This window comes from Benincasa hispida, chromosome 8 (genome assembly GCF_027475165.1).
Source record: "Benincasa hispida cultivar pf3 chromosome 8, pf3_genome.v1.1, whole genome shotgun sequence".
Taxonomy (NCBI): domain Eukaryota; kingdom Viridiplantae; phylum Streptophyta; class Magnoliopsida; order Cucurbitales; family Cucurbitaceae; genus Benincasa; species Benincasa hispida.
The window spans coordinates 48,667,644-48,693,546 of NC_143485.1; the positions used below are offsets into that span (position 1 = coordinate 48,667,644).

At 35.9% G+C, this 25,903-nt stretch overlaps 2 protein-coding genes across 6 annotated transcripts; both read left to right on the top strand.

Moving 5' to 3' along the window:
* Positions 1–14,538: 14,538 nt before the first annotated feature.
* Positions 14,539–20,035, top strand: LOC120082439 (Phosphoglycerate mutase family protein). Its single transcript, XM_039037606.2, has 5 exons — positions 14,539–14,958; positions 15,208–15,453; positions 19,091–19,172; positions 19,436–19,650; positions 19,746–20,035. The coding sequence occupies exons 1-5, from the start codon at positions 14,726–14,728 to the stop codon at positions 19,864–19,866; spliced, it is 897 nt and encodes a 298-aa protein (XP_038893534.1). The 5' UTR covers positions 14,539–14,725; the 3' UTR covers positions 19,867–20,035.
* Positions 20,036–20,762: 727 nt separating this feature from the next.
* LOC120083663 (E3 ubiquitin-protein ligase SIS3-like) lies at positions 20,763–25,302 on the top strand. Of its 5 annotated transcripts, none has more exons than XM_039039495.2 (10): positions 20,763–21,925; positions 22,018–22,056; positions 22,343–22,409; positions 22,506–22,579; positions 22,784–22,922; positions 23,012–23,104; positions 23,354–23,419; positions 23,604–23,723; positions 24,057–24,170; positions 24,510–25,302. In XM_039039495.2, exons 1-10 carry the CDS (start codon positions 21,897–21,899, stop codon positions 24,819–24,821), a joined length of 1,053 nt encoding a protein of 350 aa, XP_038895423.1. In that variant the 5' UTR covers positions 20,763–21,896; the 3' UTR covers positions 24,822–25,302. The 5 variants fall into 5 exon arrangements, with proteins under 5 accessions (XP_038895423.1, XP_038895426.1, XP_090173034.1 ...); XM_039039498.2 differs by having other exon boundaries at positions 21,559–21,925; positions 22,018–22,052; XM_090316909.1 differs by having other exon boundaries at positions 21,645–21,925; positions 22,343–22,380.
* The last annotated feature ends 601 nt before the right edge of the window (positions 25,303–25,903 follow it).

Sequence of the window (25,903 nt, forward strand, 5' to 3'; positions counted from 1 at the left end):
CTAACTACTCACACTTTATCCTCTCCCTCCATGTTTTATATTACAATTTCAAGTCAACTCCTTTCGTTTCCTCTTACCACTCCTGTGGATGTAGTTTTTCATCACCAAAGTTCTTCCCTCTCACCTTTTCACATATCCACTTCTTCATCAACTTACATCTCCTTCTATATCCAACATTCAACAACTTCCTCAGTTCAATAGCACTTGCCCTGATCTTTCCTCCTTTTCATCATCTGTTGCCCTTGATCCTACCCCATCCCCTCCATATGTCCCATCCTCTAATGTTGTCTTAACAAAAACTTTATCCACAACTTTTCACTTCAACCCCCTACCCGAGACATCCTTAACATTCATAATATGTTTACCCAGTCTAAGGGAGGAATTTTGCAAGCCAAAGGTTTGGTTGTCTAAAGTTTCTCCATCTAATGTTGATACTCAAGAGACAAGAGACTACAAAGTTGTTTTAGCCCATCCAAAGTGGCATCAAGCCATGAATGATGAATATGAGGCTTTCATCTGGAACAAAACATGGACCTTGGTTTCTCCTCCTCAAAACCATAAGATTATTGGTTACAAATGGGTTTTCCGTTTGAAGTTAAAATCATCTGGGTCAATTGAAAGATATAGAGCTCATTTGGTTGCTCAAAGATTTAAGCAAGACTATGTTGTTGACTATTTTGAAACTTCTGGCCTCATTGTGAAGCTTACGACCATTTGAATTATTCTTTCTCTTGCTATTTCGAATAATTGGATGCTCTATCAACTCGATGTTAGTAACGCTTTCTTGAATGGATAGTCAAATGAGGAGCTTTTTATACGTCAACCACTTGGTTTTGTTGATTCTAAACGGCCAAATGATGTTTTATTACTTAAAAAGGCTCTCTATGGCCTCAAACAAAATCCACATGCTTGGTTTTCCAAGCTTAGCTCATGTCTTAACCAATAAGGTTTTATTGGTGCCAATGCAGACTCCTCCATGTTTATTTTCCATGTGTGTGGTTCTCTTATTATCATTCTTGTTTATGTTGATGATATTTTAGTGACTGGTGATGGGTGGAAAATGGAGTAAATAAATATGCGTTCATTGTTCGTTCTCCATGCGTTGTTGGTTATGCGTTAAACTAAGGGATATGTAATATGCATCTAAGAATTCTATGCGATGACTAATAACGGGCAGAAATGCACGTTATCATAGTGCTAAGTTCTTAAACAATACTAGCTTACGTTGATAAATTATGTTAGATTGCGTCCAAAAAGCATTAAATTCATAACATTGTGGTCGCATGCATTCATCGCATAGAAACAGTTGATTTTTGTATTTTTATGCAGAATATGCGTTGACACAAGGTGGAAATTGCGATCATAAGAAATCATTGGTCGAGCGCAGCATTACCGCAAGGCTTTTCCGTGATTGTGTTCGCAAACATCTGCTCAAGAAGGATTGTCGCCAAGAGCCGGCGCAACTTGGTGGGTGCATCTGGGTGAAAGGCATAATTAATCACGATGGGATAGAAAGCTGATGACAGTCGAATCCCAATTAAGTTGACAGCCACTAATGATAACAAGTACATTCAGCTTTTCGGTGACAAATATTTGGCACATCAGTCAGGGAATTAAAGCCATCCCATCTGTGAAATCATAAGAGGGAAGCCGCCTTTCACCTCAGAAGCTCTATAAATACCGAAGGCATCCTTTAGAAAAGGGGTTCACAAATTTGAAGTTCCGAGTTCACAAGTTATGTTCATAGTTTAGCCTTGTTCTTAGATTTTCTTTTATTTTAAGACGAACACGAGAGAAGGAGGTTGTGTCAAAAAATCATTCCGGTAAGCTTGGGAGAGCGTCGGAAGCTTCAAGATCAGAAAGAGGGCTGACTCTTGTGGAAGCAGGAATATCTTTTGAACCGAATAGAGTTGCTAGTGTAAAAGCCTTGGGCAGCAAGGGATTGCTACCAAGCTCTCTACCTTTAACTTCCATTGTTATTTTGTATTCAAACTCATTTATAAAAATGAAATTTACTTCTCTATATTTGTTCACTCTCTATTATTTACACATGAGTAGTTAAATCTGTTGAATGGGTTAAGAAGCACTTAGCTAGCTTAACTGGGGATCTTCATTCTATGAGATTATCTTGTATTATGTATGCTTCATTCATCCATTAGAGATACTCGGGAGGGTAGTCTAAGGAAAGAATCTAGGCTTGAGAAGGTCAGATCAGAATCTAGGCCCGGGAGAGTCAGATTAAAACGCATAATCAAGAGATAGAAGCTTAGAAATAAGCACTGTTTGCTATTAACGCATCACATGCATCCTAGAGATAGGATATGATTATGTGCGGTCACCTTGCCTTTATGCATCTTGCATCATCGCATAGGAAAAGAGTAGAGACTTAGGAATAAGCTCTATGGACACTTTTGCATTCAACACATACGTCCTAGACTTAGGAGCATCACATTTGTATTGGAAAATGACTTGCTATGCATGGTTGTAGCATGATCGCATAGTCTGACGCATTCCCAAGTAACGCTAGCTAGAGACCTTCTCAGCCCGTTCATCCACATACTCAGTGCATCTATCACACAATCATACTTTTCTCAAATCCGCCGCATTTGTTTATTTTTCATTATCGCAATCAACAAACAAACCAACAATTAATTGAGTTATCGGTTACCGCAAAGTTTTCTAAAAATTACCACTGTAACATGTTTTCACAAGTCCCTGAGTTCGACCCTGGACTTACCAGGAACTCAATGGGGTTTACACTTGGATTCCACTGAGAAAACTTGAGTGCTCAATGCATTTTTATCATCGCATTTCCTCCATAATTTCACATTATAAAATAACGCATCAATGACCATGCATTCCTGCCACAAGTTTTCTTGCTTTCTCGCCAAGTATAATGAGATCGCAAGTTTCTTGGGGTAATATGAGGTCGAACTCAGGGGCTTGTAGCTAAATGTTATGAAATAAAGTGTTTGCGGCGAAGAATAAAAGAATATTGAAGTTAAGGGTTATGTGTTACTCTTACTCCTAACTAAACAAATTAAGCAGTGGAAGTATGACTATGAGAGTTAGAGATACGGCAACTGTTAACACATAAAAAGATGCATGGGAAAATAAATAAAATGGCAAGGATGGCTTCACCGCATCAATAATCTTGATCGCAAGGGTAACCATAGCTAGCACAAGCTATGCGATTATGCTATACACACTTGACGAAGGCGCATGTGATGCATATGCGATAGTGTCGAGAGGACTTATGTCTAAGTCTCTATTCTTGCTCGCGTGCCCACACATAAATGAGATGACCGCATACCACCGTATCCTACTTCTGGACGCATGCGATGTGACCGCATGCTTTCATATCCTATCTATAAGGTGCATACGTTGTGTAATAGCAAACAGAACTTATTTCTAAGCCTCTATTCTTGCTTATGCGATCCAATCTAACTCTCTCTAGCCTAGATTTGGTTTTTAGACTACTTTCTCAAGCATGCCCAAATGATGAATGATGCGCTCATAAGGCAAGGTAATTACATAAAGCATGGTTGACATAAGATTATTCCTATCTCTAGAAACACTACTTACTTTGCTTAATGCGTTCCACTACTTACCCTCTCGGGCAGTTAGTCGCCACTGATCAGCTCATAGACAAGCATTGCTCAACCTCACACTAAGCAAATAGGATTTTCTCTCAATACCCACGCAACACACACTTCTCGGTGGTTTGCTACATGCTTCATATGTCTATGCCACATAATTAAGTATGCGATATTCTAGCAATCTTACTTAGTTGTTGCAATGGAAGTAAAGGATGATAAGAAGAAGTAAAATGAAAATGGAATCGAAGGAAGTAGAGAAACGTATTGATCACAAAATGTATTAGTCTCTTAAGCCACAATGTAATACAATACAGAGATAGAACAGATATGGAGGGCCAGATGGGCAATGTCTTGCTTCCATCAGATGTGTGTCAAGGCTGTCGGTGGTGCCATGGATGGGCGGTGGAGTAGCCTCTCTCGAGATCTATCTCTGGTGGAGCTCTGGTCGTCACTTGGAATGGCTGAAGGAATGAAGAACTCTCAAGAATATCTTCTCACGCTTTTGTCTGGATCACAATGATCTGCCTGAAGGCAGAAGCTCGGATTCTTGAAGTTGTGCTCTAAGGCTTCTACTTATAGAGCTCGATCGCTGACAACATTAATGGTCCTTCTCTAAAATTCTACAGCTAACGGCGTAATGGACCTACTCTGAATCTCTGCTGCTAACGGTGTGGTAGGTGAAATGTCAACATCACCTTTTGACACTCCCGAGGTATGCGTTCATGCTTGGTTTCTGGAGTATCATCGCATTCCACCACCCTTGCGGTCATCCCTCTATTATGGTTATACTCTGTAACCGCAACCTCTATGCGATGGACACATGAGGTTAATGGACGCAACATCCATGCATCGAACGTATGCGATCGCCTTTTACGATGGTAAGATTCACTGCATGCGATTGATTCTTGCGTTAGCTACAAAAATAGACAATTGGACGCAAAATAATGCATAATAGTGGGTTAGCCGATTTTCATTGCAGATCGATGCAAGCTCACTTTCTCATGAATTCTTAGAATAATTGCCGCATATTCTTCTTATCAGCTCTCATAATTCTAAATAAGAGGCCTATAATAATGTACATTTCTGCCTGTCATCAACTGGCAACAATTCTTCTTTGATTCAGCATTTCATTTCAGCTCTAAGTATGCAATTCTCACTCAAAGTTCTTTATGATATTTCCTTTTTTTTTTTTTTTTGGCATTCAAGTTCAGCGCACAAGAGATTTCATGCATTTGTCTCAATCCAAGTATGTGTATGACATCTTGGAAAAGGAAAATATGAGTGATTGCAAGCCGAATCACTCTCTTATGGATTTTGGGACATATTTATCTACTATTGATGGAGATTTGCTAGAAAATGCAACTGAATATAGAAGTTGTTGGGGTTAATGCCCTAAACTCTCGTAGGGTCCTGTAGTTTGTAAACATTTGTATGAACAAATGCTTGTAATGTAATAATATGAGATATTTTCTTCACTGTTGTCTATGAAATATGAGATATTTTATTTGTATTTACCACAAACCAATAAAATAAGATCCCTGGTTGTCGTTGTAACTTAAACATGTATATGGAGACATACAAGTGGATCATGCCTTAAGTGATAACATAAATGGTCCGTAGTATATGGATATAGGAGGAAAACCTTATCTTGGTGACACTACGGATACGGCCCGCTTTGTAGATAGTTACAAGTGTTGTGACGTGCTACAAATGGTCTGATTCTGATCATTCATGTGGAGACATGCGAGCAGAGGTGTCCTATACAAAGGAGTTTATATAAGACCGGACCATGAAGTTTTTAGTCTCGTTATATAACGCCGTTCATGATAGAGACTTTAATTTCAATAGGATTACCATAGATAACATGACCTTAATCCTAAGTGAGTAGGGAACTCCTGCCTATGAGGGCGGTCATTTGATTTGCATGGGTGCAAGTGGCCAAATTGCCGACTCAAACCTACCACTTTGGGGATTTGTCTGATTGGGGAGCTAGAAACTCAGCTACACAAGATGGAATTCACTCTTTCCCCGAAGTAAGGGTAAGTAGATAGATTGCTCCCCTAAGGGTTGATTCTGGGGCTTGAACGATGTGATGCCACACATCTTCTTATGGCCCGAGAGGTGTCCACTCATAGTAGGACTATGATGTATTGTTTATTAGAGGGATCAATGGTACTTAAGGAGTTAGATGTAACTACAGGGGCAAAACGGTAAATTGGCCCAGCTGTACTTACGAGCAATTTGTGAAGGGTTATCATACTGTTGATTGGTTATATCTGATGGACACATAAATATATCTGTGGTGAGAAAAGTGCAATTATCGGTCTTTAGTGGAGTGTCTAGCAGTTAACGGATGGTGGATCTCGTGATTAAAGAGTTTAGTCAGCTATTCACGTACCGTTGGAGCTTCAAACTACAAGTCCATAAGTTCCCCTTGGTAGCTCAATGGATTCTAGTTAAGAATCAGTTTTTGGGTTAGTTTGAAATGTTCAAATTGACAAGAGGGAGTTGGATTATATATGATATGATTAAACTGGTTCAATTATATGTGATATAATTGATACAATATATGAGATACATTAATTGGAGGAATTTGATATAAATATGATTTATATTAAGTAAAGAAGAAAGGGACTATGGTTTAAATGTTACATATGATGTGATATTAAAACTATAGGTTATAAATATAATATGATAAGTTAGTTATTATATTTATTTATAATTAAAACAATCATACGATAATTGTGGGCGGTTTCTCCTTTAACCGTGCGTGAAAGTGGGAGGTTATATTCAATTTTCATAACTGAAGGATAAAATGAAAAATGTTTTCATTTTGTAACAAATCACTTCATTAGGTGCATGACCAATCGTTTAGCTAACTAGAGACTGTATGACAACCTTCTAAGCGAGAGCCTAAACGATCATATACTAGCGCCTTTGACTAAACGATCGTGTAGTATTTTACTAAACGATCGCGTGGCAAGCGAGATTCACTAAACAATAACGATCGAGCCTATTTTTCTAAACGATTGTGTACCTGTTGAGTTTTACTAAACAATCAAGCACAAAAGTCTATACATAGACAGTTCCTTCTCTCACTTGCTTGGTCGTATAGTTCGATCATTGCTTCCTCCAACCCTCTACCAAATCCAACACAACCCACACCTCCTGGATTCTCACTCCGAGAATACCGAGGTTGCCGAATGGTGGTGTCCGAGAGGTTGTTTGTTTGTGGTGAAGGTTGTTCGTGATCTAAGCGACAGCGAGAGATTGACCAGACGATTGGCTAGACGATCGTAGCGACAACGAGAGGTTGCTGGTCCAAGTTTTCATAAGAGCGAGAGGTCTTTAGAAGAAGAGTTCTTCAAAGGTATATCTCTCATTCCTTTTGTATTTATTTACTAAAGCATGTCGTAATTTGTTAGAAGATGCATAACTGGTTTGTATGTTTGTGAATTCTTGTAATTCTGTCACAATGAATTTGGATCGATCGTGCTTCCGCTCATGGGTTCTCTTTGATAAGAGTTCCTTCAGAAGCTTGATAGGTGCTTTGCAATATTGCACCTTTAGTCGCCCAAAAATTTGCTTCAATGTCAATAATTTATGTCAGTTTCTCCATGCTCCTACAAATGTGCATATACAAGCTACCAAACGGCTGCTTTCTCAAAGTTACATTAAATCATGGAATCTCTTTTTCCAAATCTTCCTCTTTGTCTTTAACTTGTCACATAGACGTTGATTGGGCCAACTGCCCGGATGATAGCAGGAGTATGAGTGGTTATTGTATCTTCCTGTGTTCAAATTTGGTGTCATGAGGTTCATCAAAACAAAAGGTGGTTTCCAAATCGAGTGTTGAATACGAGTATCGTGGCATATCTAATGCAACTACCAAACTCCTATGGCTTCAGTCCATTTTGTTTTAGATAAGACTAGTTGCTCTACCGCCTCCTCTACTCCTCTGTGACAATCTAAGTGCAACTTATATAGCAGCCAATCCTATCCTACACAATCAATCCAACCATGTTGAAATTGATCATCATTTCATCAAAGAAAAGGTTGCACAAAAACTTTTCACAGTCAAGTTCGTTCCATTGGAAGATTAATTAGTCGATGTTATGACTAAAGTTTTACCTTCTCCTCGGTTCAACAGTCTGAAAGTCAAGCTCACAGTTGTCTCTACTCTTCATTCGCTTCCAGGGGGATGATAGAATTATAATTTTAATATATTCTAATTGTTTATTTTTCCCTTATTACATTGGTTATACTTGTTGGGATTGATGCTCTAAATATCTTGGGCTTCGTCGTTTGTAAATTCTTTGTATACAAATTATTTATTTAATAAAACAAAATGTTATTTTATTTGACATTTAGTTTTCATTAATCCAATCCAATAAACTAAGATCCGAGGTTATATAATGTAACTTAAACATGTATGTAGTTGACATACAAGTGGATCATGTTTAAGTAATAACCTAAATGGTCGATAGTATATAGATAAGGTTGGATACCTTATATCCTGGTGACACTAAGAATACGACACACTTTGTAATTGTTACATTAGTTGTAAAATATTATAAATGATATAATCTTGATCTTTCATGTAAAGACATGTGGATGGGGGGGTATCCTATACAAACAGTTTGTTTAAAACCGAACCACAAAATCATTAGTCTCTCTTTATAATGTCGTTATTTGAAGAGATTAGCATTTTATTAGGATGACCATAGGTTACTTGACCTTAATCTTGAGTGAGTTATGAACTCTCATCTATGAGGACAATCTTTTGATATGTGGGGTAAGAGTGGCTAGAGTCAACTTAATAAACCTACCATTTTGGAGATTTGTCCAAGTAGGAAGGTGGAAACATAGCTACAACAAGATGGAATCCGCTCCTTCCCGTCTTAAAGGAAAGTAAATGATTCCCATAAAAGCTTATTTTGGGTCCTGAACAATTAGGCATCCTACCTTCTCACAGGCTAAAGGGAGGTTTAGTTTATAGTTGGACTATAACTAATTGTTCATTAGAGAGATCAGTGGTACTTAAGAAGTTAGATGTAACTACAAGGATAAAACAATAATTTGACTCAGTTGTAGTTACAAGCAATTTGCAAATGGCCAACTTACTGTTGGTTGGTTATATCTATGGACATACAAATATATTTACAGTGCGAAGAGTGCAGCTGTCGGTCTTTAGTGGAATGCCCGAAAGTTAATGAATGATGATTAATTTAATTAAAAATTTTAATTAGTTAATCTCGTATCATTGGAGATTCTAATCCATAGATCCATAGAGTCCTCTTGCTAGTTCATCAAGGATAAAACAAGGAATTAATGCTTTTGTAATAATTTGAATTGTTCAAATTATTTAAGGGAATTAAAGGTATCAATTATATTAATGTGATTAATATAAAATATAATGCATATTGATACATTATAGTATATTGCTAATTATAAATATGATTTATAGTTAAAACTATATAATATATGAGAGATAAATATTTAAATAAGATTCAAATATTAATTATATGAATAAGATTCATATAAATACTATAGATTAAAACTAATATGAATATGATTCATATTAAAACTATAGGTTATGAGAGAGAGTTGCATTTTAATATGATTAAGATGCACATTATATGATTAAATAATTAATAGTTAATTAGTTATTGTTTTATAATACTAGTTATTGTTGAGATTGTAGTGGATGAAGTGAACAGACGTGAAAATTTTCTCTCAAACTAAATTCTCTCATCTTTGATCTTTTGTAATTTATTCTCCCCCTTCCAAAAAACAAGTAGGAACCCACACATCCTTAATTCTTTAACTGAGAATATTGAGGAATTTGTTGGGTTTTATGTCCTAAAACTCGTAGTTTGTAAAAATTAAACATATTCTATTATCAATAAAGATGTTATTCAAACATTTCTTCAATAAAGGTATTGAATCTTTTAATCGCATTCATAAAATCTAAATCCAATAAACTAAGATCCATGGCTATTATATGAATACTTGAACTTTATGTAGAGACATAGAGATAGATCAAGTTTGAGTAAATAGCCAAAATGGTCTATAGTATATAATTAAGGTTGGATATCTTATTCTGGTAACACTATTGGATGCAGCTTCGTTGTTACAAGTTGTTATAAAGATACTACAAACAAAATGATCCAGATTCGTTCATGTATTGACATGAGGAGTGGGGGCATCCTATGCAATGAGTTTGCATAAGATCGGACCAAGAAATAAGTCAATCTTACTTTATAATTGTTTACTTTTTAAGGGGCCCCACCCTCTCACTGGCTCGAGAGGGATATGGTTTAGTGATTAGATCATAAACCAATTGTTCATTAGAGGATCAGTAGGAACTTAAGGAACAAGACGTAATATCGAGGGTAAAACAACATATTGACCCAGTCATTATTATAAACAACCTATGAAGGGTCGACTAACTAGTTATGGTTAAATCATGTGGACACAAATATATCTACAGTGAGGAGAGTGCAACTACCAAGCTATAGTGGTGTGACTTAATAGTTGACGAATGCTGATTAATTTGGTCTAAAGAGTTTTAGCCAATTAATCTTAATCATTGGAGCTCATGATCTGCAGGTCCATAAGGTCCCTTTAATAGCTCATAAAACATGAACACCTTGAATTATTAAATTGACTAAATTTGAAATGATATCAATTTGAAATGTTCAAATTGATATTAAGGTTTGAATTTGGACAGGTTCAAATTCGAATTAGGGTTTGTACAAATTATATTTGATATAATTATTTAACGTTTAATTTATTGAAATTAAACAAAATTAGAGAGTCTATAATATTTAAATATTGATTTTAAATACATGAATGAGATTCGTGTTTGAAATTTAATGTGTGATTAATTTGATATTTGATATTAAATTAATTAATTAAATAAATATGTTTAATTAATTGAAATTCAAATTAAGTTATAATTGAAATTGAATTTTGATATTTGATTAATTATGAATTAATTAAATAAAATTTTGAATTAATTGATTTTTGAAATGAAAATTGGAAAAATTGGATTTTATGGGTTTTGCCCACAAACACCTCAAGTAGGAGGTGTTCTTCCTGCAATCACACACAAATCCCATTTAATCTTGAAATAGCTGCTGGCTATTGAGCTGAAGAGATGTTGATTGCATGTATTCAGTGATTAAAAGCACAAAATTTCGAATGAGGAGATGGAGATTGAAGCTGAAAAATTGGTTTTCAGTTCATCTTCTTCTTCCTCTCAAAACCCAAAATTTCCTTCACCAAATTCACTCAAATTCGAGTTCCACCATTCAAATTCAAGGCTGAGAATAGTAGAGAATATCTCTTGGTGGTTCATTGACGATTTGGAGCTGATTTTGAGTGAATAACAGCTTAGATTTGGGAGAAATCATCAAAGGTATGTTCTTCTTGAAACCCTCTTTTGAATTTCGGAAATAGCATGCTTTAGAACTCAAATTAAATGTAATTAGAGTGCTTATTGATTATGTTTGCTTCCGTTGCATGCTTGTGTATTCCATCAGAATCCAAGTGGCAGTGTCCTCAAACACTTGTTTTGTTGTGATTGTGATCTCACCAGTTCAAGGGAAGACTTTTTTGTTCGTGTAGAGAAGTTGTTGTCCGTGATCATTAGAGAGGAATTTTGAGAAGAAGAATTCTTCAAGAGTAAGTTCTTCTATTCCCTCCATTTCTCCGTAGAAAGCATGCTTATAGGTTTTATTTTATATATCCTGTTGTACATAATATTGTATGTTATTATCTATTTTTGATGTTTTTCAAAATTGAAATTCAATTACACGACGTTTACACGCTTCTGCGAGGAATTCCATTCCTTTAATACTTCCCTATTATTTCTTTATTGGTCAAATTATAAAAAAAATCCCCTGAAGTTTCAAAAATACTATTAAACTTTAAAAAAGAGTTCAAAAAATTCCCTTGCTATTAGTTTTGGATGGAAACCGGCTAAAAAAACATTATTTTCTCTCTTATTTGTCTTAGGAGGAAAGAGTTTCTTAAATAGAAGAAATACCCAATTAAAAATAAGGAAAGAATAAAACACACCAAATATAATACAATAAATACAATATAAAATTTCACAATAAAGGAAATAATCAACACTCCCCCTCAAGCTGGTTTGAAGATATCATTCATAGCCAGCTTGTCAATAAACTTATTGAATTGTCACTTTAGAAGACCTTTAGTTACATATAGTTACAACCAATATCTTCAACCATGGAATTGACAAGCCAAGTCTAACCATGGAGTTTTCAGTGTCCCACCCTGCAAATGAAGGGTCATCTAGACTAGGAACGGTTTTTTCTCCTGTGATGTAACCAATCTTCTCTTGTCCACGAATATACATCCGAACACTTTTAGACCAACGAAGAAAATTATCCTCATTAAGTTGAATGGTAGTTATTTGGACAGTGGGACTTGTTGAATGGAGATGATTGTTGCAAACTCGAGTGATGGGTGCATTATGTCAGATATATCGTTGAAGAAACAGAAACCCGAAAAATAAAATCAATAGATCTGGAAAAAAAAACCAAACAGAGGCCTAAATGAACTAGCAACTAGGAAAATTATAGTTGTCGAACGGCAATAATCGACAGACGACCGGTGACGGGCAGTGCTGAGCGACAAAAACGACGGTTGACGGTACAGACACAATAGGACGACAAAGACTAAGAAATAGCGACCAGAAATGTGACAAAAAAACGTTTGAAGAGAAAAATCATGACTTTTGGTGAATGTCCGGTGGCAAGGCTTCAGGTGACCAACGACGATCGCGAACAAATAGAGACTGGTGGCGACGATGAGCAAACAAAGACCAGCGGCGGTGGTGGTGACAGAAAATAGAGTTTTTTCTTTTAAGTTTTCAAAATTTAGGGTTTTTTTGGGTTTCTAGGGTTTCAAAATCTTTTATGCTCTGATACCATGCTAAAAAAACATTATTTTCTCTCTTATTTATCTTAGGAGGAAAATGTTTCTTAAATATAAGAAATACCCAATTACAAATAAGAAAAGAATAAAACACAACAAATATAATATAATAAATACAATATAAAATTTCACAATAAAGGAAATAATCAACAAAACCATTAAATTTTTGTTTAAAAAATATCCCTAAACTTTCAAAACGATTCAAAATACCCTTAACTTAATAAAAGTTCAAAATACTTTAACCGTTAGTATTTGAACAAAAACCGTTAATTTTCCGTCGACAAAAATGACTTTAAAAATTAAAAAATAAAAAATCTCCTACCAATCAATTTGTTTGAAGTTTTCTTATGTTCGTAAAGAACCAAGTTTAAAATAAATTATATAGATATCCTCATTTTTTCCGTATACGTACTTTGATTTTTCTCTTAATTTTCCAATTCTTAGCCTACACCAATTTTTTCAACAACCAAAACATACCAAAACGTTGCGAAGCTGAAGGCCCCCTCACGAAGTGCCTTGGAGAGGAAATTGGAAGGAGTGCCTCTCCAAGTGCGCGTATCAAATGGAGAGCGTTGTGGCGAGCGGCACTGCAACACTTGCCTAGCAAATTGTCTCTGTGAATGGTACGGGGCACAAGTGTCGTAGCGTTTAAGCAACGTCGTGCCTTCCCTTGCTCGATTTCACCGTTTTGCCTATGCTAATTACTCCATTTAAGCCCGAATTGCATCCGAAACGTCCCAACAACTTCTTTTACTTGATAATCTATTTGAGAATTAAAATAAATATAAAATTCCTAAGAACCAACACAATTTAGGTGGATACTTTTTTAGTTTGACTATTTATCGTTTTGGTATGTTGCAAGTGGAGATTACGATTTTGGAATTGAAATTTTGTGGTATTTTATGTTCTAACTTAAAACTTTGGTTTTTATTTTGGTTGTTTAGAAAATTAGTGTAAGCTAAGAATTAGAAAATTAAGAGAAATATAAGAGTACACATATGAGTAAAATGAGGATGTCTATATAATTTATTTTAAATTGGTTCTTTTCGAATTTAAGAAAACTTCAAACAAATTGATCACTAGGAGCATTTTTTATTTTTTATTTTTAAAGACATTTTAGTCACGAGGAATTAATGGTTTCTGTTCAAATACTAACAGTGGAGGTATTTTTAAATTTTTATTAAGTTAAGGTTATTTATGAAACATTTTGAAATTTCGGAGGTATTTTTGAAACAAAAGTTTAATAGTTTCTATCCAAAACTAATGACAAAGGTATTTTTGAACTCTTTCCGAAAGTTTAAAGGTTTTTTTAAAACTTTTGAAACATTTTTTTTTACACGAAGTGTAAAGTTCAAGGTTTTTTTTAAAAAATAATTTAACATTCTTCTCTCTCTCTTTTTTTTTTTTTTTTTTTTTTTTTGTATTATAAGGTATCCAATACTTATGGAACTAGTGACTTTTATTTTCACTATTTATACCAATACTAGTAGTCCCGACTCTCATTGTACAAAGCTTTATCAGTTTACAGTATATTCCTTTATACTACCTGCAAAAAGGAAGAGAGATCCTCCTTTGAACAGAAAAATTTGGTCGTAGAAATTTACAATGAAAAAACTATGTTAATATCAGGATAGGATTATGATCTTTCCACGATGGGTGAGATGTCCCTAAAGCGATACTAAGCATCAGGTTGTTAAGTGCTTTACGACATAAACAAAATATTAATTTTCATTATTTTTTTAGGAGTAAGATATTCTTTATTAGCGTGTGTTGAGATAGGATCATCCATACAAAAATCTTTAAATTAAGAATGTGGATATTCCCTTTTTTTTTTTTTTAGTGAAAATTCCAAATTTATGAGCATGGATCGATCATAAACTGAGAAAAGACCATTAAAATTCAGAAGGTCAACGGTCAACCGTCAATTCCACCACGTGAAGAACATAAAAATCCTGAGAAATTAAATAAAAATAACCACAAAAATCCTCCATTTTCTAAAAAAATCCATCACATCTATCAAACTTGGGCAAAGAATCGATGGTGGGCATTTGCATTTGTGAACACTAAACGAAAATGAGAGATAAGGCTGAGATTATAGGAATCTCCATTGACGATTTTTGGCCAACACGCCGCCGCCTCCGCCGCCGCCGTCGGCTAAAATGTACGCGTCATCCTCCGTTTCGATTGCAGCCCTTCCCTGCCCACGCTTGCTTCAGCCTCCATTGAAGCCCTCCCCATGCTTTCAGACTTCTATCAACCGCCGCCATCTGATTACCACTCTGCTTTCTGTCTTTACCCCTTCTTTTATCGATTTTACTCTGCCCTGTTCTTCTGATTTGGTTGCTGAAGCTCGTGGTCTGTTTCAAATGCCCCCTGTTCGTCTCGTCAATCGGTAATTTCACTAACCCAGATTTTTTCCCTGTTTTATTTGGCTTTTGGAGGATGATGATAAATGGGTTATAAAGGGTTTTACCTCTTTTGCATTTTAGGATGATTTAAGTCTATTGGAAATTGGGAAAAAAGAGATTGATGGAAACCCTAGTTAATACACTGCAGAATTTTCGATTCTGATGCTAGTAATCATCCAAATTTGCTTCTAATTTTTGTTTGCTTGTGAACATTTTTTATGGGGTGTGTGAAGGTACTTTCTGGTGAGGGCAGGGGAGTCTGAATTCGATAGTTTTGGAATAATTAACACAAACCCAGTTGCGAAGACATCTGTTGATAGTGGATTATCTGAGGAAGGGAAGAAGCAAACTGTTAAAGCAGCTTTTAAATTGAAGGAAATGGGGGCCTGTGGGAATGGTTGTTGGATTTGGCCCTCTATTACACAGAGAGCTTATCAAGCAGCAGAGATTATTGCATCAGTTAATGGTGTGAATCGAAGGTATGTCTACTGGTATTTTGGGAAACTCAATCCACTTTTACCTTTGTCTTGAACATTGATGTTCTTGCATCCATGGAACCAGATTTTGTTGTGGCAGTATGAAAATTGTTTGAGCCAATTATCCTCTATTATAGCTTATTGATGACAAAGGAGAATGTGTCTCATTTCACCCTCTCTCCATCTTAGTGCGTGAATCCTGATGTGTTTTTCTAATTCAAAGCATACTGGTCATCTCTTTGCACATTGCTCTTTTGCTCCAGGGCATTGGGTACCACTGCTTGATTGGTTGGTCCATGGTTTTGCCAAACAACATTTCTAGTATTCTAGCTTCTTGTGGGCCATCCTCTACATGGTGTGAAAAAGGACTTTTTAGCTTGCTATATTAAAGCACAACTAATTTGTGAGTGTCAGGATCAATTTATGCACATCTTGAGTAAATTTGATAACCCACCTGACCCTACAATATTTTTTGTGTCAAGAAAACTCGTAGGATATTAAATCTTAGATAGGTGGTGTCATGGGATTAATATTCAAATATAAAATTTTGACCTTTATACTACGCGGCACCAAGGGGTTCTCTAGGTCGCCCACCCATGTGCATGGGTTGCAATACTAGTTTGCCGGACACCCCTTAGCCAGCCTTCCTCATTGCAGCATGGTTCACTCACATTGTTAGTGCGGAATCAGTCATTCTCCTCAACTCTCCCAAACCCCTCTTGGGACGTGACTCTCAACAACCTCTTGTAAGGTTCACACGAATGTCGTTGGACGAGTAAGCAAACATGCATATACAGCAGTCAGCACACCAAGCCAATCTTTACGGGAACCTCTTTCCCAACCTTTATATACAAATCACATATATAGGAATAGTGCTACAATGCGTGTACTCTTACGTGCCAGCACCCTATGGCATTGACCCTAGGTAATAAGCCTACAATGGCCGCACACTATGTGTGGCTAAGCCTACCCATGGCTTCACTCCAACAACCCGTTGAAGTTGTTCATCAAGACTCCCCTTAATGAACCCCACTCTTCCCGTAGGAACTTGACTACACAACCTGTAGCCTAAGCCCTTTCCATAGAGGAGTCTCTCCCCTCGTGGAATCCCTCAACTCCATGTTGCCTAGGATGAGTGTGATGGAGAAGTATGTTGGGATTTCACAAACCCTTCTCCTTGTATAGAAGATCCCGCTTCTCTTCCTCACCAAGTGTTATAGAGAAGACTCTACCTTCTCTCCCACTCCATGTGTTGTAGGGAAGGCTCTACCCTCTCTATATGGAGAAGATACCTCTTGTCTTTCTACTCCTTGGATGTCCTTCCACCAACTTGAAGTCTCCTTTATATAATCTCCAACTCCTAACTACTTCCCACCATTTTAAGAGTTGTTGAGAAACTTGGGGAAGACTCTTTACTAAATATAGTAAAGCCTACCCATGTCCCCTTTCTTTAGGAGCAAAACAAGACTAAGTCATCTCCTTGACTTTAGAAACAAGTAAGACCAAATCTTCCTTTACTTTAGGTCCAAGAGAAGGAACTAACTCTCTCCAGAAATCTCCCACGTTTTCTTGTTCCCTCAAGTGTAGGAATGTTCAACCAACTTGACCTAGTCCTTCACCCACTTGGTTTCAAGCTTCCTTGACTTGTGGAGCAAGTTCTTCCCACTCTAAGTGTCCTTTGTAGAGTTCACAATGCTTCTCTGTCCACACTTAGTCATTTTGCCTTCAAAATGTCTTTGAGAGACGTTAAGATCCATGCTTGCCCAAGTGTTAGCACTGCGCGGCCCTGTGCAGCCTGCTGCTCACACACATGCCTGCACTTCCATATGCACTATCCCGCCCCTTTGCGTGTGCATGCTTGCCTTGTGCACTTGTGCACGCTGTCTGTATGCGTGACATCCAATGGGGCACGCGCCTGCACCTGCTGACTTGTAGGGGGTGCACGCCAGCCAGCATGCTTGAATTTGCTATCCTGCTCACTCCACCTTGGCTGTCCACCCAGCCATGTGCTTTGAGACTTGGGGTCGTAATAGGTGGCCAGAATAGATTGAACTCATTCTCTCTTACCCTTTTATCAAACTCATGCCCTTTATTTAGCACCACTAGGTCAACCCATGTGGTTACTTTTTAGCTTGCTATAGATAGAGATATCCAAAAAATTTAGGGTCCCTGACCCGAACGGGGCGGGGAATCCCCGAATACACAGGGAATGGAGGAGAGAGTGGGGAATTTTTGTTCCCCATTTACAATTCAGGGCCGGGGACGGGGAATATATTCCCCGTCCCTGACCCTGCCCGTTTCCTCGCCCCATCCCAACTTTGTATATTAATTATAAATTTTTAATATATATATATATATATATAATATATATATATTCATATTAATATTGTAGACTTTATTAAGGTAATTATGGATGTTTTTAATTATTTAAGTTCAAGATTTTTATTACTTTAATTCTTTAGATATTGTAATATTTAAGGTAGGATACTCTAAAGGTTGAATTTTAATCTTTACAAATTATGAGAATTTAGCATTTTAATTATATTTTTCAAATTGTATGTGTATTATTGTTTTAATTAGTAAAATTGACAATATTTCATTTAAATGAAAATTCAATTGAAAATGTTTAAAGAATTGTAAAAAAAAAATATATTTAATTGAAATTAAAAAAAAAATGTTAGAGAAAAAATAAAGGTGGGAATTTTTCCCCGTGGGGAAATTCGCGAGGATAGGGAATGGAATAGGGGGGAGGGGGCAGGGGCGGGGGCGGGGGTCTCCGCCCTGCCCCGTGGACATCTCTAGCTATAGACCAAGTTTTCTTTGGATATCTTTGGTGGAAGAATATTCTGAACATTTTCTCAACTTTGAAAGCTTGTTGGATTTGATTTTAGTATATGTTATATATTACTTTAAGTACATAAAGGATATTGTATTTCTTTGTGTACTTATTATTGTTTCCTTGTACTTTGAGCAATAGTCACTTTTTATTTCTTCAATGAAAAGTTTTGTTTTTGTTTAAAAAAAAGTATATGTTTTATATTGGTGTAAATGTAGACACCTTTTTAGAGATTGTAGTCTTTCTTGTTGATTTCTAATGGAGAGCTTTATTATAATTCACGTATTGGTATCATGGGGAGCCTTCTAAACTCCGTTTATTTCATTCATCAATAAAATTTGATTCTCGTCTCAAAAAAAGGATTGGCCGGAAATGAATAGTTAGTTTAATTTGGTAACCACTTGTGTTTTTTTAAATCCACATTTCACGAATGTTTTGAAAAACCAAACCAAAATTTGAAAACTAAAATAAGTAGTTTTCAATAAATTATTTTTGTTTTTTAAATTTGACTAAGAATTCAAGGGTTCATGAAATGTGAAAAAGCATAGCTTGGAATTTAGGAGCAAACAAGCATAAATTTAAAAAACAGAAAACTAAAAAACAAAATGGTTATCAAACTAATGAGACCTTAACTATTCCATTGATTCAATGACAATTTATGGTCACAATGATTTAGGAAGCAAATGTATGGTGTAGCAAAGTGAATGTTTCATTCGCTCAAAGCTTGGCTCTGTTGTTTCTCTGATTGTTATCATGTGTTGGATGGAAAATCTTTGCTTACCAAATCTCTTCTGTTGGTTTCAGTTATATAGTTCCCGAATACAGTTTTCTTGATGCCCGTGGGCTTGGAGCTTATGAAGGCAAGAGATTGGATTCTGTGTCAGAAGTATGGTTTCTTTCAATCTTTTGTTAGAGTTGACAGTTGACAGTTGATATGATTGTTTGATTTAGCAAGTCTCGTTTTCCTCATAACCCTAGAAGTGAATGGATTTGAAATAATGGACAAGAAATGAGACAATTCTTTCTTGAACTATTAACATAAATAGACGTTCATTTGTAGGCCAATGCAACCAAGGTTTGGCTTGAAACTTTTGTCTAGAGATGGTGAATTGTTTCATTGTGCTCATGAAATATGTTTGAAAACAACAGGTATATGCTTCAGATACCATCTCTTCAAATATCAAGCCTCCTCCAATAGATGATGGTACTCCCAATGAGAGCGTATCTGATGTCTTTGTTCGTGTAACACAACTGATGTCGATTCTCGAAACCCAATACTCTGGTGATACTATCATTATTGTCTCACCAGATTCTGATAATTTGACAGTTCTTCAAGCTGGTTTAATCGGCCTCGACTTGCGAAGGTAGCTGCATATCCAAAGCTTCTCTCATAAGCATGATCTCTTCATTGTGAAATCTGAATAATTGACAACTTGGTTTTCTTTCGTCTCGAATTCAGGCACCATGATCTTTCCTTTGCTCCTGGGGAGGTTCGCTTCGTTGACATACGCAGCATCCCTTCCTATAAGCAACCAGCCTCAGCTGTATATAAATGTTTAAACCCTCCTAATTGTAATTGACGTAGCATTCTTGTCTATGTTATATACAGGGGATGGCTAAGAAATTACCTCTGATTCTGATGAAGTACAATTGTTCATTGTTATCTTCAATGGCTCAATTTCATAGTTGCTGTATCTCCTTAGTGTTCTAAACCAGAATTTAAACAAGTCAAGCAAGACCTTAATGCTAGATTTGATCATTGTGGAATAGTTTGATAATATAGATTATATATCTCCTTTTCTTTTGCGAAACAAAATCTTAGTTACTAAGTGACAAACAATAATCTAAAAATGGTATAATCAATTTCTACCCTTAACTTCATGAACTCCCTAATTCCAATAAATTTGAGTTTTGTACAAATTTAAAATTAGTTAATACACAAATTAACCATGGAGTAACGTTGTCAAATTTCAACCAAAAACAGGAAAAAAAAAATCTAGCTTTAAACGTAAAAGCTTATCAATTTAAGCTTATGTCTCAATTCTTTAAGAGATTGTTTTTTCTTAATGATCTTTCAAACAAAATTTTATTAGAGAGGTAAAAGTAACACTATTTAAAGTTTAAGTTTAACATCAAGGTGCTATTTGAATATACTCACACATTGATTATATCCTAAATAAAGCATATTTGTTATGAGTACCTTAAACTATGCTATATTCTATGAGACACAGACACTAATTAGTGTAAGTTTTAACTTAGAGCCGACAGTTTTAAAGAGAAAAGCTAAATTTTTGGTTGGCTGATAAATCACATCTTGACAAGTGGCAGCTAGATGGTGGAGAGATAGGTTTATATTTGAGACATTAAAGTTAAAAAATCATAAAAATAATTTCTTTATTCCTGTTACATCACTGTCAATTATTATTATTATTATTTGATTCTGCTATAATATGAATATCTCACACACACCTTACCTGTCTCTAAATAACTAGCATTCATTACCCTCTTTTGCTGAAGGCTGAAGCTGGACCACTGCTTCCTGATTTTGATAGCTAAGTTTGCATGCATTTTATTTCTTTATTTCATCTTCCTTTTCATTACTAATCATTGCTAAATGCCTAATTTAACATTTTATCAACTTTCTTCAATCTCTACTTTATGGTGGTGACTGAGATTGATGATGCACTCATATGGAGCATTATTCAATTTGATCCTCATAATTTATTAGTTTCTAACAACAAACCAAATCATACAAAGTGATATGGATTTCAGTGTGCCCTGTGATTTCCTTTTCTGGGAAATGTAATGAGATTTTATAAGAGAAGAAAAAAGGAACCACAGTGTTTTGAATTATGGGGCATGTTAAAAAAGTGAAGAGGAGATGGAAAAAAAGGGAAAAAAGAAAACATTTTGGAGGGGCTTCTTTGTTGGGCTTGGAGTAAAGTCACTATCTTTAGTTTTTGCAATAATCTCATTGATGAAAGCAACTTGCTTCTGTTGAATTTCTCTGTGACCCCACGCCCAATTGTTGTAAATAAATTTCATCTGAGTTTTTATTCAAATTTTTCGGAATTGTTGATTCTCTCTTAAACAGCTTGTAATTTGTCCATTTTTCATCATTAAATTTTGGTTCAACAGGGTTTAACTTAAAATTTAAAAGTTGTTTGATTTAAAATTTACTTTCCTTTTTACAAGAAAATGGAAAAAATAATAGGAAAAGAAAAAAGAAAAGTTGGATACATACTTTAATAAGGGTAGATATTTGAATTTGCAGACTTGTGGTTACAATTATGCTCTGAAATGGCAGTCATTACGCTTTACAGTTGTATAAGCAACGCTGCAGAGAAATCAGATAACTGCTCAACCCCATGGCAGAACGGGATCCATTCCCTTCTACCCTTTTTCACTCACCATAATCTTTTCTTTTCCCATCTCTCTGTTCATCGATGATTCAACCCCAGAAAGAATTTCTAGCTAAAAATTCAAGTTCTTCTTTGATTTCCCTTTCCCTCGTGGTTCTTCAATCGTTTTCCTTTCCTCACATGGTGACCCTTTAGCCATTTTTGGCAGCTCCGATTGTTTTTGGGGTTTCTTGTTTTAGTTTTTGGATATGGCTATTCGAGGAGTCGATTTCAAATGGTAAATCTCTTCCCCCCATCGTTTTATCGAAATGCAAATTTACCTATGTTGATGGGTTTCTTCAGTTGCTTGAGTATTTTGGGATTTTTCAGGTACGATGGGTTCTTCTTGTCTATGCTTGCTACTAGTATGTATCCTTTGCCATTTTAATGGAAGCTGTTGCTATTTAGGCTTGCTTTTAACTCTTTTTAGAAAATTGTAATGGGATTTCATGTGTCTTTCTCTTGCATTCTCTCTGAAATCAAGCTGTTCAACTAGAAACTCTTGTTTCCTTAACCCCTACTTGTGTTTTTTACTTGAGCTTTTTCAGTACTTAAATGATATATAAGTTTCATTGATATATATAATAACCCTTTTGGCTCTTTATGGAGGTTTTCATTTTATCTCTTCATTTTCTTTAACTGTTTTGCTTGTTAGAATAATTGTGACCATCAATTGGAGAAGGTACAATACTTGTACGTATCCTTTGCACATATGGATTGTGGTATGTGTTCAAGTTTTAAAGAAGCGATAGAAGCCTTAAGATATATTTATGATTGCTTGCTTCTGATGGCTATGTATATTCACTTTCTTCGTTCAGGTTGATTATACCTCTGTGTTTGCATTTCGCCTTTTGCTGTTCATAGATAATGCACTTTCAGCTGGAATGGGATTGTAAGGCCTTCTCTTGTTATCTCTCTATGATTTTTTTCCCTCTAGATTGTTTTTGAGTTTCTTCTTATTATTGTATGGCAAATTCCATATACTCACTCTCTCACATGCAACTTGTGGGGAGAGGCATCTAAATTCCTCTGTTATAGTATATTTCAGATTCATAAGGGGTGCCTTATTCTTACTGTTGAATTTGAATTTCGTTAGAGATTTTGGATGGCAGCAGCGATATGCTCGGTTTTGTGGAAGAGTTGTGGTTCTTTCTGTCCTCTCTCTATTGCTCTACCCCTTTCTATGTGCCTGGACTGTAATTGGTACCCTGTGGTTTAGAGATGCTAAAGATTGTGTAAGCTATATTATCCCCCTCTGTTAACATTGGTCAACACATCTATTTACAAATTTTGATTATTTAGTTTGTTTTGTTGTTGCAAGCAGTTGCCTGAAGAAGGACAGAAATGGGGTTTCCTCATTTGGTTGCTTTTCAGCTACTGTGCCCTCCTTTGCATTGCCTGCATGTCAGTTGGAAAGGTTATTCATCTTTTGTATACTTCTCCATTCTCTTGCTTAGATTTTGCTTGTTTGTTACTTTACTGAATTTTAAGCAAGTTTAGGCTATTAATTGAGGCTCTGAGGCACACACTATGTGATAGAGCTATCCTTAAGTCTGTTTCTAACTTGATCTTTTCTGCTAAGTGCTAACTACAAACTTAGTGCTTCAAATTATTCTTGTTTGATACTAACTGCTTTTCTTGTCGGCTCTTAAACCGTCTTATGCAGTGGTTAGCGCGTAGACAAGCACACTTGTTTCGTGCCCAACAAGGCATGCCAGTATCAGAATATGGGGTAAGCTTGAAACTTTTTGTTTTGAACTATGGAATGGTTGGTATTTTTCTAGACTCCTGTATCTTTTTGTTTTTCTTTTTCGGGCATTGTCATTTTATCAAATGGTCTACTTTAAAACTGCAAAAGTTCTATCATATGCCCTTTTACACTATAAGTATCTGACTGCCATTTTCCTGCTTACCAGGTACTGATCGACATGATTAGAGTTCCTGATTGGGCATATGAAGCTGCAGGACTGGAAATACGAGGCATTGGCCAAGATGCTACTGGTTACCATCCCGGGCTGTTCTTAACCTCGGCTCAGGTAAATGTTCGAAACTTAAATCAGTGCATATGGAAAAGTTTTGCCGTTAGCTATGGATCTGTTGTACTAACATGTATTCAAGCAATGTCACTTGCCTATTTCTATAATCGTTATTTTGCAAACCGTATGTTAAGGTCCTGTAACATGTTACATTTGCAAAGATCAAGAGTAATGTGGGAAGAAATCTGGGTGGAACTTCTTTACCTTGAGAATGTGTACTGGAAAATCTGTAGGATCGCTCTTTCTTTGCTTATTATGAAGCAGTGGTTTGGTTTGTCACTATAATCAATAGTCGGCGGCACAAAGTTGTCTGAAAGGGCGATTTTTGTGCAGAGGGAAGCTGTGGAAGCTCTCATCCAGGAACTTCCAAAGTTTAGGCTGAAGGCTGTCCCAACCGATTGCAGTGAATGCCCTATTTGCCTTGAAGAGTTCCATGTAGGGAATGAGGTAAACTGTTTGTTTCATATTTCATCATTCATCTCAAAATGTTTACATTGCCTGTTATCTTATTTTGAACTTCTTTGGTACAATTAACTATCGTGGGTTGGCCTAGTAAGTCAATGAGGGTCATGGATATAAAGGATTTAGATAGTGAGTTTAATTTATAGTAGCCACTTACGTAGAATTTAATATCCTACGAGTTTTCTTAAAACCTAAATGTTGTAGGATCAAGTTGGTCGACCCGTGAGATTAGTCGAAGTGTGTGTGGTCTGGTTATTCACGGATATATGTATATTTATATACAAAAAGTTTGGTGCAATTCTTATTCACTTTTACTTCATGCAGGTTCGTGGTATGCCGTGTGCACACAATTTCCATGTTGAATGTATCGACGAGTGGCTTCGTTTAAATGTTAAATGTCCTCGATGCCGCTCCTCGGTCTTCCCAAATCTCGATCTCAGCGCTCTTTCTAACCTGCATTCGGACACAGAACAAACATCTGACAATGCTTTTGTTACAACCCAACCTTCAAGTCTATTGAGATCAACCCCAACCCGGGCAGCACATACCGAAAATACAGCAGGCCTCTATACTGACACTGCCTTAGATGCTTTGGAGAATGGAAACTCATCCCTGCCATCTGCTTCTCCACATTGATCTACAGCCACCCCTTTGAACCATCTTAACCAAAACTCCTGAGAAAGATTCAACACTGATATAAACCAAAAAAAAAAAAACAGAGAGATCACTGACATCTATAGTTCTATTCTAAATACTCCGAAAACTTGCCCAAAAAGTAAAGTTTTTGTTAGGTTTGAAGAGATGGTTATAAAATATTTATGAATCTGACAGTGACCTTCAAAGTTTTACCCATGGAGGAAAAAAGAGTTCACGTGGGTTTTCTCTATTAGGCCATGTTCATGGCTTGTGGATCCTTACAGATTCCTCACTACTTGACAAATATTTCCCATCAGATCATCCTCCCTTTCCATTTCCAACCCATCCTTTTGTCTTCTTTTCTTGTTTCTTCTCTTTTTTTTTTTCATATATATTTTTTTCTTTTAATGTGAAAGATGTGTAAGTTTGTGACATTAATCATAGTAAGATTACAAACTAATTAAAACTCCCCTTGGCATAAGTCTATCTTTGCCACGATCGGTATCAAATCGGTTGTGAGAAGATCGGAATGGAACCTGGGATTTATCTTTGACCGACTTTAAAGAAGCTTATCATGCCGAAGTTAGAATCATATAACAATCGATAAAATACGAAACATGAGTATAACTTAGCAATTAAAGGCACTAGCTTAATCATAGTTAATTGGTTTAGGTATTTTACTTTGTTTTTTCTTAAAAAAAGTCACTAAACGAGGTGAAGTTGGGTTCGTAATACATATCATATCGATTGTGTTTGAAAGTGTTTGAAAGAACTAGTGAGAATCGCATACAATTTGATTAATCACATTTGCATAAGATCAATAGGAGTATAACTTAGGGGTTAAAAATGTCAACCCAAACACTTAAACATTGATTAAACATTGATTAATACTATATAATTATATAGTTATAATACTTGATCTCATGCATGTTCATGACCCCATTTGACACTAAGTTATTTCTTTATTTTTTATTATATACTTGTAAAAGTGGACCAACTAGGAATTAAAAAAATGAAGAAAAATCAGATAATGAAGATTATTGTTATTGCTATTATTTTGGATGAAGATTGGTTTGGTTAAT